The sequence below is a fragment of the Athene cunicularia genome (genome assembly GCF_003259725.1).
Source record: "Athene cunicularia isolate RWA chromosome 21 unlocalized genomic scaffold, athCun1 chr21_part1, whole genome shotgun sequence".
Taxonomy (NCBI): Eukaryota; Metazoa; Chordata; class Aves; order Strigiformes; family Strigidae; genus Athene; species Athene cunicularia.
Genome location: NW_020799127.1, coordinates 6,499,148 through 6,513,784, shown reverse-complemented (window position 1 = coordinate 6,513,784; position 14,637 = coordinate 6,499,148). Strand labels below are relative to the sequence as shown.

At 38.6% G+C, this 14,637-nt stretch overlaps 1 protein-coding gene across 1 annotated transcript in view; it reads left to right on the top strand.

Annotated features, from left to right (window-relative positions):
* SSU72 (SSU72 homolog, RNA polymerase II CTD phosphatase) overlaps positions 1-14,637 on the top strand; it is a 39,625-nt gene that overhangs the window by 11,698 nt on the left and 13,290 nt on the right. Inside the window, exon 3 of the mRNA XM_026862949.1 lies at positions 6,553-6,695. Coding sequence (XP_026718750.1) covers positions 6,553-6,695 — 143 coding nt within the window. The remainder of the gene's footprint in view (positions 1-6,552; positions 6,696-14,637) is intronic.

Here is a 14,637-nt window from a genome sequence, read left to right as displayed (position 1 = left end):
CCCCCTCCTTTAATCCGTCTGAAGACCGGAACCGCTCTGTGCCCGGAAAGGGAACCTTGCCCTGTTGCAGGAAATCGGGGCAAAGTGTTTGGTTCAGAAAGTTAAAATATCTTTGAGATTATAAGGGTTCATCTTTGTAGCACTGCAAGTACCTTCAGCTTGGCTGAATTCAAAAGGGGAGAGGGTAGTCTGGGGACAGACTGACGGACAGGAAAGACCTGATCTGCCTGAAATCATGTTCCTAAATCTTCCCTGTGCACTGCAACAACACGATAGGCATTTTTTTTGTGTTTGTTTTTTTTTTTTTTTTTTTGTTATGCGAAGTAACATCCACATGAAAAGATACCTATTGCTAGCCCAGTAAGCCAAACAACTATGTGTAAGTAGTATGCAACATTTAAATAAAAACAACAGCCTTGAAAGGAATAAATAACAGAAGCATCTGGCCTGGCAGCCATCTTACTGTGAGCAGCGTATGATGCTGTAAATGCTTAAACTTGGGATCAGAAAACATGAAAACGTGACGTTACTAATAGCTGCTTGGGGTGGGAAGGATGCTCTTCTGTTGTTTCTCCGCTAATAATACTGGAACTGACTTTTAATTGAAACCTGAATACTGAGGATGAAGTTAAATTTACTTCTAATGTCTAGCCTTTTTCTTCCTCTGTTTTTGCAGAAGAAACAAATCACTTCCGGTGTGACTGATGTCCTTCTGGTAAATGTGTCAGGGAAACGTTTGTTGTTTTTTTTTTTCCAAAGTCTCTTCTCCCTTAAGGTTTTAATTAAAAATTAACAAAATGTATGCATTTGGAAAATGTTTATTTTCAGCAACACCCTGTGTAATTACAGCGACAATAGCATAAATGGCAAAATAGAGATTAATTGCTGAGGCTGTGTAAAGAAATAACTAGCCAATGCATCAAGAACAGTCATTTCCAGTAAAATTCAGAAAAATATCTGCATTGGCTCAAAGCCAGCGTGCTTTGCCAATTCAGGGCAACGTCTTCCTGCATGTTGCACTGCAGTTTGAGAGAACACATGATTAAAAGAGGAAGAGTTAGGAAGAAATTGAGGTATTACGAAACTTTTTTAGGTATTTTGTTAAGGGGTTACAAGACTTCAAAGGATACATATTCTATAGATCTGCAGGTGACTCTGAAATCAAAGCCTGGTGTCCAACCTGCAGTGTTGAACATGTTAATGAACATTCATAAACAGTGCTTTGTGATGTGTAGCCTAGGATCTTGCATAAGTATTTTATATAGGCTTCTTTTTGGAAAATACTTATGGTAGGAAATGTGTTAAAATTAAATTTTTGATGGTTTATCTTCAATGTGACGAGTCTTTTAGATTTCTGTAATGTCAGGCTTCAGAATTCTCTTGTCTCTTCAGTGTTTTAATGAATTACAGGTTTTAGTTAAGACAGATTTTTCATGTAGCATTTTTGAGTAACTGTGCTTATTCCATTCTTCCAATCTGTAGAGAAAACTATCAGTAAGTCACTCTTGTTTAACTTTCCAAATGCTAGGCCTACCTGGTGCCTACTAAAACTTGAACTTAATTGTATGCTACTTCCTTTTAAAGCGAAAATGATCTTGCAGAAACATCTGATTTTAACTCGTGATGCATTCATAAAACAAAATTTAGCCATCTGCATGTAACATCTAGGTGAAATACTGGATTTACCAGGTGGGCTTTTGTTGGAAGTATCTGCAGCCCGCCACTTCTTGCTTCTATGTGTCTTCCTAGTAGTTTATCCTTTTTAATGCATGAAATGTATGAAGTGGTTTAAACGAGCTTGGTTTAACATCTTAATGTACTACGTTTCACAACATCCTGGTGTTCTCTCTCTTGGACTGAGAAAAGCAAAATTGTAATCCATACTTTCTTTGCATACTTCAGCAGTTTTGGGGGTGGTGGTGTGTGTTTGTTCTGGTTTATTTTTCCTTCTTTCTTTAAATTTAACATGCAGATAATGAGTTACCTTTTTTAGACACTTTAAAACTTTTTGTCCTTTTAAATTGCAGTGGTTCGTTCCAAAAGGGTTTGCAATGAATCTCACCTGCCAACCTGAATTTTTTCATTCATCCTTACTGTATCTCTGTGCTGCCACTTATGCCTCTGGAAAACAGACATACGCATTAGATCTTTTTTTGTATCTCAGTAATAAGTCTACTAGTTTCTGGTGGTTCTTGGTTCAGTACAGTTTCCATCTGCTTTGTAGTGTGTTTGCGTATTTTCTAATTAACCAGGTCTTAAACTTTTTGTTCTAATCTTCCAACAGAAGTCAGACTGAAGGTCTTCTGACGCTTGTTGATAGAGTAGTTACCATCACCGTAGTGTGTTGAGACATTAAAGCAAAGGGAAAAGAGGAAAAGCAGTAAGGACTATGCAGAAAGTCACAATCCTTCCTTAAAAGCTGTCAGACTAGGTGTCCATCTGTAGCCAGTCACTAGGTCCATCTTACTCATCCTACTTTTCTTGCTTTTAAGAATAGAATTTGTGTAGATTTTTTTTTTTTTTTTTTTCATAGAGTATGCAGGCTTAGGCCATGGTTCCCGTTCAAACTTAAAAAGAGGAAAGTGGAAGGGTAACCTATTACTCAACTTTATTATAAAGCAACTTTGACATTTCCATTTGTGTATATTTATTTGATAGTACACTGATGGCCTTTAAAGGAAGTTGTTATTTCAAACTCTCCCGGTGTATAGGAAGTGCTCTGGTAACTTTGTATTTTCAGGCTCTTAAGGTATAGATATCCTATCTCAGTCCACTGAGCTCAGGGGCTCTGTCACTGCTGGTAATGAAAACTTTTAGGATACTGAGATGTCCTTAAGTTACATATATATTCCTTTGTTTTAGGAAGCTGTGTGGTAAGGAGTATGAATATGAGATATCTTAGTGGCAGTAAAAAGATTTAAATATTGAAACCACAGGAGCTGAAACTTAAATTTCATGTTGATGTTATGATTTGTACTTCAACGTTGACCACGTAAGAGAACTTGAGTTGCACCCTTGCAGTTTACGTAAGTCACTAGTCACAGCTTCTCTGCTGGCATTATCCGTCAGCAGCTAAATGCAGGGAGGTACTGAAATTTGTATTGCTTAATCTGAGGAGTCTTAAATTGTATTAATAAACCCTCAAGAAGAAGGAAGTGGTTTAACATTTTTACATTAAAGCATTTTCATTTTGACAGCTGATCAGTGATGATGCAAATTATGACAAGTTGTTAATGTTTTAAAGATTAGCTAACAACATATGTGTTCTTGCTGCTTAACTGTGGGTTTTTTTGGTTTTGTTTTGGCTTTTTTTTTTTTTATTGCTTGAATGGCATAAGATATTTTCAAAATGGTCTACAAGGAGGGCACTGTTGCTAGTGATTTTCCTGCTACATGTTGTGGAAGGGGATGTATTAAAATTAGTGATTTGTCCTCTGAAAATCTTTACCGCTACCATCTGCAGTAGTACTGCAGGGTTTATTGCATTTGCTTTAATGTTTAGTAATACTTATTACTGGCCATTGTAAGAAGAGAAGCTGTACTGTTACAACTCTACAGTAAACTGACAGATACCTTAAGGTAATAAACATGTGTGAGATCCCAAAATAACTGTGAAATAGAAGAGAGGTGTGCATAGAAGTGCATCTCTCAATCTGCATGGATTAATATATATATTTCTCCTCTCAGACACCACTCTGTCTTGTGTTAGTGTAGTCCCATGTCGATCTCTGCTTTCAGCAGCAGTTGTTTCCCAGATGAGTAATTTGCAAAGAGCTCTGACGTTCTTTGGAGGGAAATGCAATGACTCTTTTCAGGTGCTTCAGTTAAGTCTATAAACTCATGGGCACGTGAGTAGTGCATGTGATCTCACTGTCAGGAGCTTTGGACTTAAACTGAGATGAGAATACTTGCTGAAAATGAGATCTGTGTACTGGCATATTTGTATATTGATAGTTTATATACACTGGTCTTAACAGCGTTAATAGAAACAGCTTCCTGAAATTTCACCACGTTGGCAGGTCTGTTAATGTTTAAACTTTACATTTTCAGAAATCAGTGCTAGGGTAGTGTATTAGTATATCTTACCCTTTACTGTTTATGGTAAAATTGAAGCTTATTATTCCATCTTCTGGGTAGTTCTACTAGGCCAAGAACAAATACTAGATATCCATTGTCTTGTGGGAAATCTTTATTGTTAAAACACTCTGCCATGTTACAACAGATATTTGATGGCTCACTAAACTAGGTCTGTCCAGCTGCTTTATAAAATCAGGTTCTGTTGAATAATGGTTCTGTGCAGGTATTCTTCCCTCCTCTCCACCCCCCAGCTGTTTCAAGAAATGTGTTGAAACATTTTCAGAATATTTCATAATAATACACCTGGTACATAAATAGTGTAAAGGTTCTTCCCTGGTAACTGCTAGTGTCAGAGCATGGAATTCCGTGTGAGAAATGCATATTCCAGCTATTCAAGGAAGCAATTTTCAATGGGTCACGTGCATTAGAGGCACAAATTTTTGATCTGTGAAACTTCAAATGAAGATTTCTGTTTTGCTGTCTGTGAGATCATGCAGACTTCAAGGGTGCATCTGACAGTTGGAGATGGACCTTTTAATGCATGTGATCAAAGCAGACCTATTTCAGAGAATAATATTATAAAGGAGAAATTAAAAGTTAAGAGGAAAGCATAGAAGAAAATGCTTTTCTGTCTTTCACATTACTGCTTTGCCGTGGAGAGAAGGAAAAACAGCAGGAAGTGCAAGGTGCCGAAGTCCAGTATTTTGCAGTTAGTTGGTGTTAAAATTCTTAGCAAAAATAGTTTCAAGTGGTAGATACAGAAAGGAAAGAAGGGTGAGACACCTGGAAAAGCATCAGTGTGAAAAGCACTGCGATTTCTTCTGTACATGTTATGGCTCTCCATGTCCAGTAGAAGCAGTAGAATAAAAACTTGGGACTGGAAATATTGCAGGGAAAACAAACTAAATGTAACTGGTGCAGTTATGAGTCACTGTTAATGTGACGGAGGGCTGGGAGGGGGAAAGAGTTGCACTTTTTTCTACTTGTATCCGTTTTCAGTCATTAGTCTTGCAGAAAGAAGCAAAAAATCATCATGTATCCTGTCTGTTTACAGAAATAGGAACCTATAAATAGTTGCTGGAAGAAAAAGTGTAGTGAAGCAAGAAAAGAGAAAGGAGGGGCTATGTTCCAATAGGACGAATTAAATGAAATAACACTATTGATAATTGCATGGCAATGTTTGAGCTTGGGACAAAGCTTGATCACTGTTAGTCTCTGCGTAGGAGCTTTTTGGATCGCTTTGAAGACGCTATTTGAAGACAAACATGCAATTTTAATTGGTGTTTTCTGCTGAATTTCCTGGCTATCTTGTATGTGAAGACCAAGGAGTCTAGGTGTGACTTGCACTGGCGCTCCCAGTCTCCTGTTTGCTCTTTTCAGAGTAAGGGTCTACAATTTTTTTTAGTTATGTTCAGGGGAGGGTGAGGTGCAGGTGTTGGGTTGCTTGCTTGCTTTTTGTTTTAACATTGACTTGCTCTTTAGTAGTCTCTGCTAAATCATCGAAGCTGAAAGTGTGAGTCCTTAAAAAACTAGATTAAGCTGTGGTCTTGACCTGTTTCAGATCAACATTATAAAGCCAAATGTTTCATCATTCTAGACAATAGTGAGAGTATTTTACCATGTAACTTTGTCCATTAGCCCACCAGAAAACGATCTCTTTGGTTGTCTTATTCAACAGATACAGCGTAATGTTTGTTAATATTAGTGAAGGATTTGTTGAGGTTCAAGTAGGTATATTTAGGTTAATCAGAACATTTTGGCATTACCCCTAAAGACAAGCAGGTTCCTGCTTTTTTTTTTTAATTATAATGATTAAAGAGGTAGTTCATAAGAATGGAATGAAGCTATCCCTGGCTTACCCAAGAGTTTTAGGTAACAGTCAGCAGAATATCTGCCCTGCTTACATAAAGGTAATTACACAGTATGTTTTTCAGTCCACTTGAGAAAAGTGCCAGGCACACAAATGTTTGGACTAAGCTAATTAAATTACACTAGAGATAGTTTTGGCAACATAGTGAGGGGAACAATGTAGTTAACCCAGCAACTTCAGCAGAATACATAAGTATTGATCGGTTGGTACTGTTAATTACTTTCTCACATCAAGACAAAACCACCTCTGCCTGTATGGTGCTGTCCAAGAGTGAACACGGAACGTGTGCTTGTTGCAAATCCAGGATGCCTGAAAGCACAAAAGAAATATCCAAAATGCTGCTTACCATAATTCTAAAAATTTCATATAAAATACCGGTGCTACTTTAGAAATGGTGTGTGAGTTTCGATTGTAACGGCAAGGAAATATGCACATTGGGTACGTTCGGCAACTTAGTCTATAAGAGTTGCCCAACTGTTTGGTGGTTGTTTGGCTGATTGCTAAGAGATGTTTTTAAAATTCAGTATGTGTATTTCAGCACTCTGGTGTTTAAAGTCCATCCAGTCTAATTGCCTTTCCCCCCCCCTTCCCCTCTGTCTTTCAGCAAACGAGGATTCAGTGTCCGATCCTTTGGAACAGGGACTCATGTGAAACTTCCAGGACCAGCACCGGACAAGCCGAATGTTTATGATTTCAAAACAACATATGATCAGATGTACAATGATCTGCTTAGGAAAGACAAAGAACTGTATCCCTGTGGTGTGGCCTTTTTAAAAAATCCAATATGGTTCATCCTTGAAAGGTGTAATTCATTATTTGACATTATGCGTTAGGAATATATAGTTGCTTGACTGGCGAACTTAAAATGTTTTAAGTTTATAGGAGGTTTTTTTACAATGGGCCTCTAATGCTCCCTTGTAAATTGCTATTGAGTTACAATGCACGCATTCAAAATGCTCTTTTGTAGTGTGTTAACATGTTTAGCTCTTGAATGAAAGCACGTTAATACTATCACAGATTGTCCGTTACCTCCACTGCACTGCGGATCGTATTTTCTCAGTGCAAAGACTGTCCTGATAATGGATATGTGAAGAGCGACCACCTCGACATTAATGTTGTATTTAGCTCAGACAAACTGACAGGTAAGGTTTACGGTATACTTTCTCTGGGAGAGAGGATACCTTTCATTAAAGACCTCACCCTTCTCACTGAGAATTTCTTGGTATGTGATTTGATCTGTGCACTGAAAAAATCCTGTAGTATATTATAGAGAACGGACATAGGAGAGCCCAGTAACGTATTTAATCCTGGAGAGCAGAGGTGATCAATGTTATGCACACTACTTAAACCCATGACTAATGTCAGACTGCATGATTTTAGAACATCTCTATTCAAAGTTGATTTTTCATTTGTTTTTAAGAAAACCCACAAACCCACAGAATTGGGGCACTTAATGTAGATATTATTTTCTCAACAAGGGATCCGATTTATCCTTTTAATGTTAAATATTATAGAGAAGGCTTACCCTAAATAAGGGATTCAGTATACACTGAATTTCTGCTTAAAAGATAGAGGAACCTTTAGATTGAAGTATCCTGGAAATTAATCTTGTTAATTTAATAGAGCAGTCTTTGCAATTTTTAGTGCTATAAGGTTTTTTTTCCTAAAATCTTGGGTATGGCCACCTGAAGATCCAACAGGAATGATAACATGGTTTAAATGTCTTAATTGTATTCAAATGCCAAACAGATTGTCAGAGACTAGAAAACTTGGAACACTGCAGAAACTAGTCCAAGCTGTTACTCAAGGAGTCAGCAAACTCAACTTTTTGTAAGATAGCTCTACAGTTGTTTAGTAGCACAGATTACTACTCAACAAATTCTTTGTTGTATTTGCTGACCAGCACTTGTAAATTTGAGCTCCCCGAGACCCCAAGAGTGGTGACTTCTTTTGCATTGGGCATTGAAAGACTTACGTTAAGAAGGGCTGGGCTGTTTGGGTAGAGCTGCACAGCACAATGAGAACTCATTAAACATTGGAATACCTTTCTGCGTGGTGTTCCACACAAATGGTATCTCTTGCAGGGATACTGGTTTCCTAATACCTAGTTAGACGTCCTTCTTTTTAAAAAAAAAAAATCATAACGTAAGGTATAGTCTTAATGAATCACATGTGTGATGTGCTGGGGTTTTGGGTTTTTTTTATCCCTCTGCCTATAGAGAAAAGGAAAATCTCTCAAACCCATTTTAACAAGGTATGCCATATCTTGATTAAAAAAAGGATTGCTTCAAAAGAAAATTATTTGAATTGAGAAATAATTTTAACAAGAACTAACGACTTGTAATTTCCTTGTTGCATTCTTCATTGCTGCTGTACTGAATATGGCAATGCTTTAAGATAAAACCAACAGAAAGCCTACCTAGTCCCCCACATACAGCATATTTTGGAGTTACCATTTTGGTTCTGCTCCATGCTGCAGATGGTTGCTGTGTTACCCAAACGTATTTGCAGTGTTACAGTTTCTTTTCTCAAGATAAAAGAAAGCAAGATTAAACAATAGCCATTGCAAGGGAAATAGGGCAAAAAATCATAGCCTCTACATCTTTGCATTTTTGATTCTTACATAAGTTAAGGTTTACAGAGCGAAGACTGCAGAAAGCAACTCCATTTCCAGAAATGGGTTTTGACTTTTACCATAACCAAAATCAAACCAACTCTCTCCAGAAAGTTGTGGAGGAAATTTTTGTGAGCCAGGGTCATGTGGGCTCAGGTTTGGGTTTTTTTTTTTTTTTTTGGGGGGGGGAGCATTACTTTGTAGGCAGATGGGCATGCAGACATTACCTGCTGGAGGGTGGGAGGGCCTGCTCTTCTGATGGGCTTTGGGTGTAATTGGTATGGGGAAACAAAAGGTGTGGTTCTTTATAGGATTTACCTGCTTGTTCTGTTCCCCAGCCTTGCTTTAATCACCAAGCAGAGATAGCTGCCATCTGTAGCCTTCCCGTGTAGTTTGAAGTAGTGTGTCTTGGGAACAAGCAGACAGCTGTCTCCATAATCCAGTGATGGGATGCGTGAAGTTTGAGTGCTCAGCATTCCGTACTGCCTCACTGAGGAGTGATGTCCCTCCTCCAGTTCTGTGTGCCAGCGGGCATCCAGAGCAGTCCACACGCTAGATACTCAGCAAAATTGGGGCTGTGAGGGACTTAGAACATTCTCTGGCCAGCCAAGTAAATAACCCCTGTTTCAGAAAGCGGTAGTCTCAAACAGAAACGAGCTGCTGCAGTTGGACATCAGTCAAAGCAAGGTTAAAAATGTGTTGGAGTGAACAGATCCACTGAAACTTTCTTACTCACTTGCAGACAGGGGGAAGAAATATTCAAAAACCACTCTGCAGAGACTGAAAGCACCTTCATAGCAGTTAATTAGTGAAATACAGAGCATAAACTCGCATACCTTGAAGGCATATGTTGGATTTCAGAAGCACATGAATAAGGGATTAATGGAGCCAGGCATACAGATTCAGTTGAGTAGGTGGTTACAGTATATCTAAAATGGAAGTACTTAAAAGTGGTTTAAGATGTGGTGGTTAAACCTTATAGTTAAAATAACTATCCACAGCTACCACTGCATTTTTAGAACAGCGTTTAAATTCCCCGAGTCCTAATAGAAGGCTGTGACAAAACCATTTGAGGCTGTTCTGAATGTGGCTTTTTAAAATACTACTCTCTAGTTTCTAGAACAGCAGAGGGTCCTACTGCTAATCTGTAGGAGATGTGACCATGGTCTGCACTACCTCTGGGGGGCTGTGTGAGCAAAGTACAGATCCGTTACACATATCTCAAAGATAGGCCTCTAGGATTACTTGTCCCTTACAGCTGTGTGAAGGGGTTTAAGGACTTACTTCTAATTATATGGTGGTGACTTTAACGATGAAACAAAAATAGAGGAAAACTGGTGAGCCTTGCGTTCAAGTGAATGCAAAAACTAGGCTAGGATGAAACTTTCTAAATGCTAATGTAAATCTGCGACAGCAGTTGCTTTTATGCCCGGGGATAGGAACTGTTCAAATGGAAATTTGACCAAAATGCTGCAGCAGTAGCTCCTGGGTCCTTTCCCAATATTAACTAACTCTGTGATTGATTATTTCAACACTGATAATATCTGTGACCCTCAGATGGAAGATACCTAAGGATTTCCATAGATGGGGGTTTTTAATTAGAATTTCTAGGCAGTTTATCTCTACCCTTCAAGCTTAGCCTTCTGCTCTGTTTCCTGCTTTTTTGATCACCTCTTCTTAATTTGACCTGCTCTCTAACTGTAGGTAGGATTCCAAGTTTTAGCTCTATAGTTTCATGATGATATAAGATGGGGGGCCCAGAACACATCCTCAAGTTGCCGAAGGTATGCTTCAGTTAGAAAGGAAAATGTTTCAGAAATGAAGAACTGGCTTGATACATCTCAAAGACATAAGGATTATTTTCTGTTTAAAAAAAAAAACAACACCCAAGTGATAATGTAGGAATGTAGGTGGTTGGGATCTAGTTTTTTTCTCTGAACTCCATATTTAAGCTGGATGGCCATGTGCTGTCTTTTTTGTGTTACTGCTGATATTCTTCTTGTGCTATCACTGATACGTGGTGGTGGTTAGTAGTTTTTAATAGTACCCTTCACATTCAGAACTAAAGGGAACCAGTTTCTTCTGCCATCTACAGGACACTTCTCCAGTAAATATTTGTGGCATTATGGTCTCCCCATAGCCGATGCTTATCCCTGTTTTTTTTCCCCAGTCTTCCATTTGCCTAAGATGTGCTCTGTTAACCGGCAGGATGCATTGTGGTAGAATATCAGCAGAGGAAAATGTGGTGGCTTTGGAGCAAGTGTAGGCATGCACAAGATCTTCACACGGTGTAGATGAACAAAACTGAGATCTTTATTTCCCTACAGAAGATGAGGAAGGCGAACAGAAGTGTGTTGTTGAATTAAATTGGCTTCTGTGCCTTTCCCAAAACTTTTCAGTCCCACTTGAGACACCATCTCCTGTGCTCATGAAGAGGAATGAACACAAAGAGGATCGGAACTAGCTGAGGAGAGGGGACATCTAGAAAAAGTGAGGCTGTCTTGAGGAATAATTTTTCTGTCTTTGTAGGGTGGTGATGAAGGAGCATCCTTTAGTGCTGAAATCTTGGGCATCACTTCAGGCTTTTCTTGTAGAAAAACTGCATTTCCTGTCTTGGGAGTCAAGCTTAGCTTCATGGGACAGTTATGGTTTGAGTATTGACAGCCATCTCTTCCAGAAGGTGTCCTCTGCTCTCCCTTAATACTAGTACTGGAAGAAAGGAATCGGTTTCTTCTGCAGTGTCTCAACTGTAGTAGAAAGAGGCATCAGCCACAGAATTACTAAGCTGACTGCTGAAATACTGCATATCCGTTGCAGTGAGTGTGTTGCTAGGTTCCGCTCAAGGCGGGACATAGAATTGCTTGTTAGACCGTGCAGACTGTCTTAGTGGTCAGTAGGGGGTCATTCTCTATTCAGTATGAAGGGTGGAATCAATAAGAGATTAATATTCTTAAATCGGGGACTAAAACTGAAAAGGACTTGTCGTGATACACCTTCTAGTAAACTAAAATTCTGTAAGTATGCAGCTAGTCTAGGATTACATCTACCACCTTCTCCCAGTTCAGCGTATCATATTAAGAGGATAGTACCCTCGGTTTGTTACAGCCTTGGTCTTGGTTAGAATTCCTGAGTTGATGTAGCCAAGTTCTTGAAAATTTTTGCTTTTGAAATGCTCAGTTTGCTTTAATGTATTTTCTTAACATTGGAGTAAACTGATGTGGGGAAGTCAGTTAATAACTAGTGGCTTTATTCCGTTTTCTTAGTCTGGTGAGGGAATAGATGTAAGGATTTCAATTTCCGATACAGTTCATCTAGAGGATAAACCAAACCTTTTTTCTGCACTTCTCATCTCTTGAATTGTTCAGTTATGTAAGACCTTCCTTCCATTGGGCTTAGACTTTTAAAATTTTCTTGAGAGGGGTGTAGTATCGAATAATATCTTGGATCTTGCTGCTCTAGTTGTGTTTTCCCACTTTCAAAAAATGGCATATGATACCAATACCCAGATAATTCACGGCTTGAGCTGATGGCTGTGCAGGCATTGATGGGGAGAAAGTGTTGGAAGAATATCTTGCTCTAAACCAGTTCCCCAGTTTCTTTTGAATACCGTTTGTTTGTTGCAGAAACTTCTGCCACCTGTAACAAAGCTCTAGGATCCATAATAATTGAGTAGTAATTCCTGACATTTCTGGATCAGTGAACTGCCATAATACGTGGAGCGTTTGTGTTGGACCACTTCACGGCTGTACAAAGCAACCTTGAGTTGCTTAATGGGGGAAGCTACTGCTGCATGGGTGCACAGGAGGAGTAGTGAGATCTGCAGAGCATCTGCACCCTGCTTTTTGGGGCCATATGGCTCAATCTTGAGGAGTAACTTAATTAAATTCTACTTCAGGTAAGCTCTTCGTGCATGTATTTATCTTACGTTTTCATTGGGTTTTCTTCATGCCTTTTGAACGGATACACAGTTGTCAGCTGAGCTGTCATTCCAGCGGTCAGTGGGATAGTTCTGTATCTCTGTAGACCACTTTGGAATGTTTTGGGGGGTTTTTTTTTTTTTTTTTTTTTTTTTTTTTTTTTTTTAAGCCTGACCTTGCAAAAGCTTAAAAATGCTTGAAATCATGTCCTGCTGCATGTCAGTGGCAAAACCTCTTTTGAATGCAGTGTAGCCCAAGTCTTTTTCTTTCGTCACGTGTCTTTCAAAGTATTTTACTACTCCTAGAAATAGAGGGAAGGGATGAGGATGGAAAGCAGCATTTTAACTGGATTTAAACAGTCTGCTAAGAGGCACATTTCTATGCTTCCAGCCATAAGCTGAATTCCAATCCCTTTTTCTCCGTGAAGGATCATTAGACCAAAACACTGCACAGAATCTCAGGCCTTTCAGAGGCAGCAGTTTTCAGTACTTTTTAGTTTGGCTTCCAATCAAACTGCCATTAATCTTGGTTTCATTCACATTAAAAATGAAATATTTAAAATTATTAAAATATATATCAAACATACATATTACTTCCTCTATATTTGAACTTCTGGGCAACGGTAGAAACTACAGACTCCGATCTAACATTGAATACTTTTACAGCATATAAAACATCCTCTGCCATCCTGTCTGTCTTCTAGGTAGTCTTTGGAAGGTTTATTTCCTTAGCCAAGGTGAGTCCTGCACAGGTGCTCTAAAGAATTCTGACTAAAGGACCCTGTCTGAGGCTGATAACTTGTAAAATCCCTTTAGAATTTGAGTGATTTTAACTGACCGTGTTTCAGTCATAAACGTATGAACTCTGTGAACGAACACATATGTTTGTATCTTTAATTGTCTTTAAAAGAGCATTCTTGGAAGTAAAGGTGACACTTGGATCTGAGACTTCACATATTTGAATGGATGTTAAAAATAAGGCTACTTGAATGTCTAGCCAAAATACGTCCCTGCCATCTGCTGGCCTCCGGAATGCACCATGCACAATTAGCGTCGCTTAAATGTGTTTTGCTGCATAAGCAGCTCAATGCATTGGCCCCATTGCTTGTGATACAATCCGGGAAGCTTTCCTAAGGAGCATTAGCAGTAAATGCAGCAAGACCTTCGTTCTGTTTGCTCTTTGCGTAGTTAACTTCTTAGCATGGGTTTTCTTTGTTTATAGACTTGTCATCTTTGTAAGGGACTTTTATATAAGGGTAAGTAAAAAATATATTTGCTGCTTCTGCTCTTTGGGTATTGACGTAAATCCTACTCACTCCTGTTGTAATCTGTAGTTGATAAAACTCAAGATCAGTCTGCAGCGTAAAAATGAGCATAGCTGTGTTTGGTCCTGGTTTGGCAGGTTCATTCTGGACTTGAGTGAGGAGAGAGGAGTGAACAGAAGAGGTTACCTCAGATTAACACAAAACCTCTGTGCCAGTGTGAGGGATGCTCATACATTTTTTTTCCTCATATTAATTCCAAAACGATTTCCATCTTCAAGGCAGTGACTAGCATTAGTTACAAGACAGTAAAACCTCTCTGCCTGACTTCTGGGATGTTTATGCCATTTTTCTTGGATATGCAGGAAGGTAGAGAAGACATTTAACGGATGGACTGAAGGCATATTTCTACACAGAGTTTGCAAATATATGTTACCCCTTCTTGCTCTTTGCTCTTGTATTTGTAACTAAAGATGGAATTTTTTACCAGAGCATTTTATCTTGCAGCATTTTCTACTTAAATTTTGAGTATGAAGTATTAGTGTCATGTCTGCCACCTTTTAAAGTGGTAGAACTTTTAGGTCTAAGTCACATTTATTTCCAGTTAGGCAAAGTTAGCGTTCTCTTGATACCAGCATTGTTTCTTACTAAAGCTCCAAGTTAAGCAGCTCTGTCTTGAGTTTTGTGGAATCATAGCTTCTGCCTTTACTAAAGCACCTAGAAACTTGCAGCAAAACCAACAGCTTAAGTTATAGAAGATAGTTTTGAAAAATACTACTATGAAGAAAGAAATCTGATGTAATTTACTGGCAAGGAATAAATCTTCATAGTTTTAGCAATTTTTTGTGCTTTTGACTCTAGAGCAATGAAGTTGTGTTCATGTACGACAGAACTTATA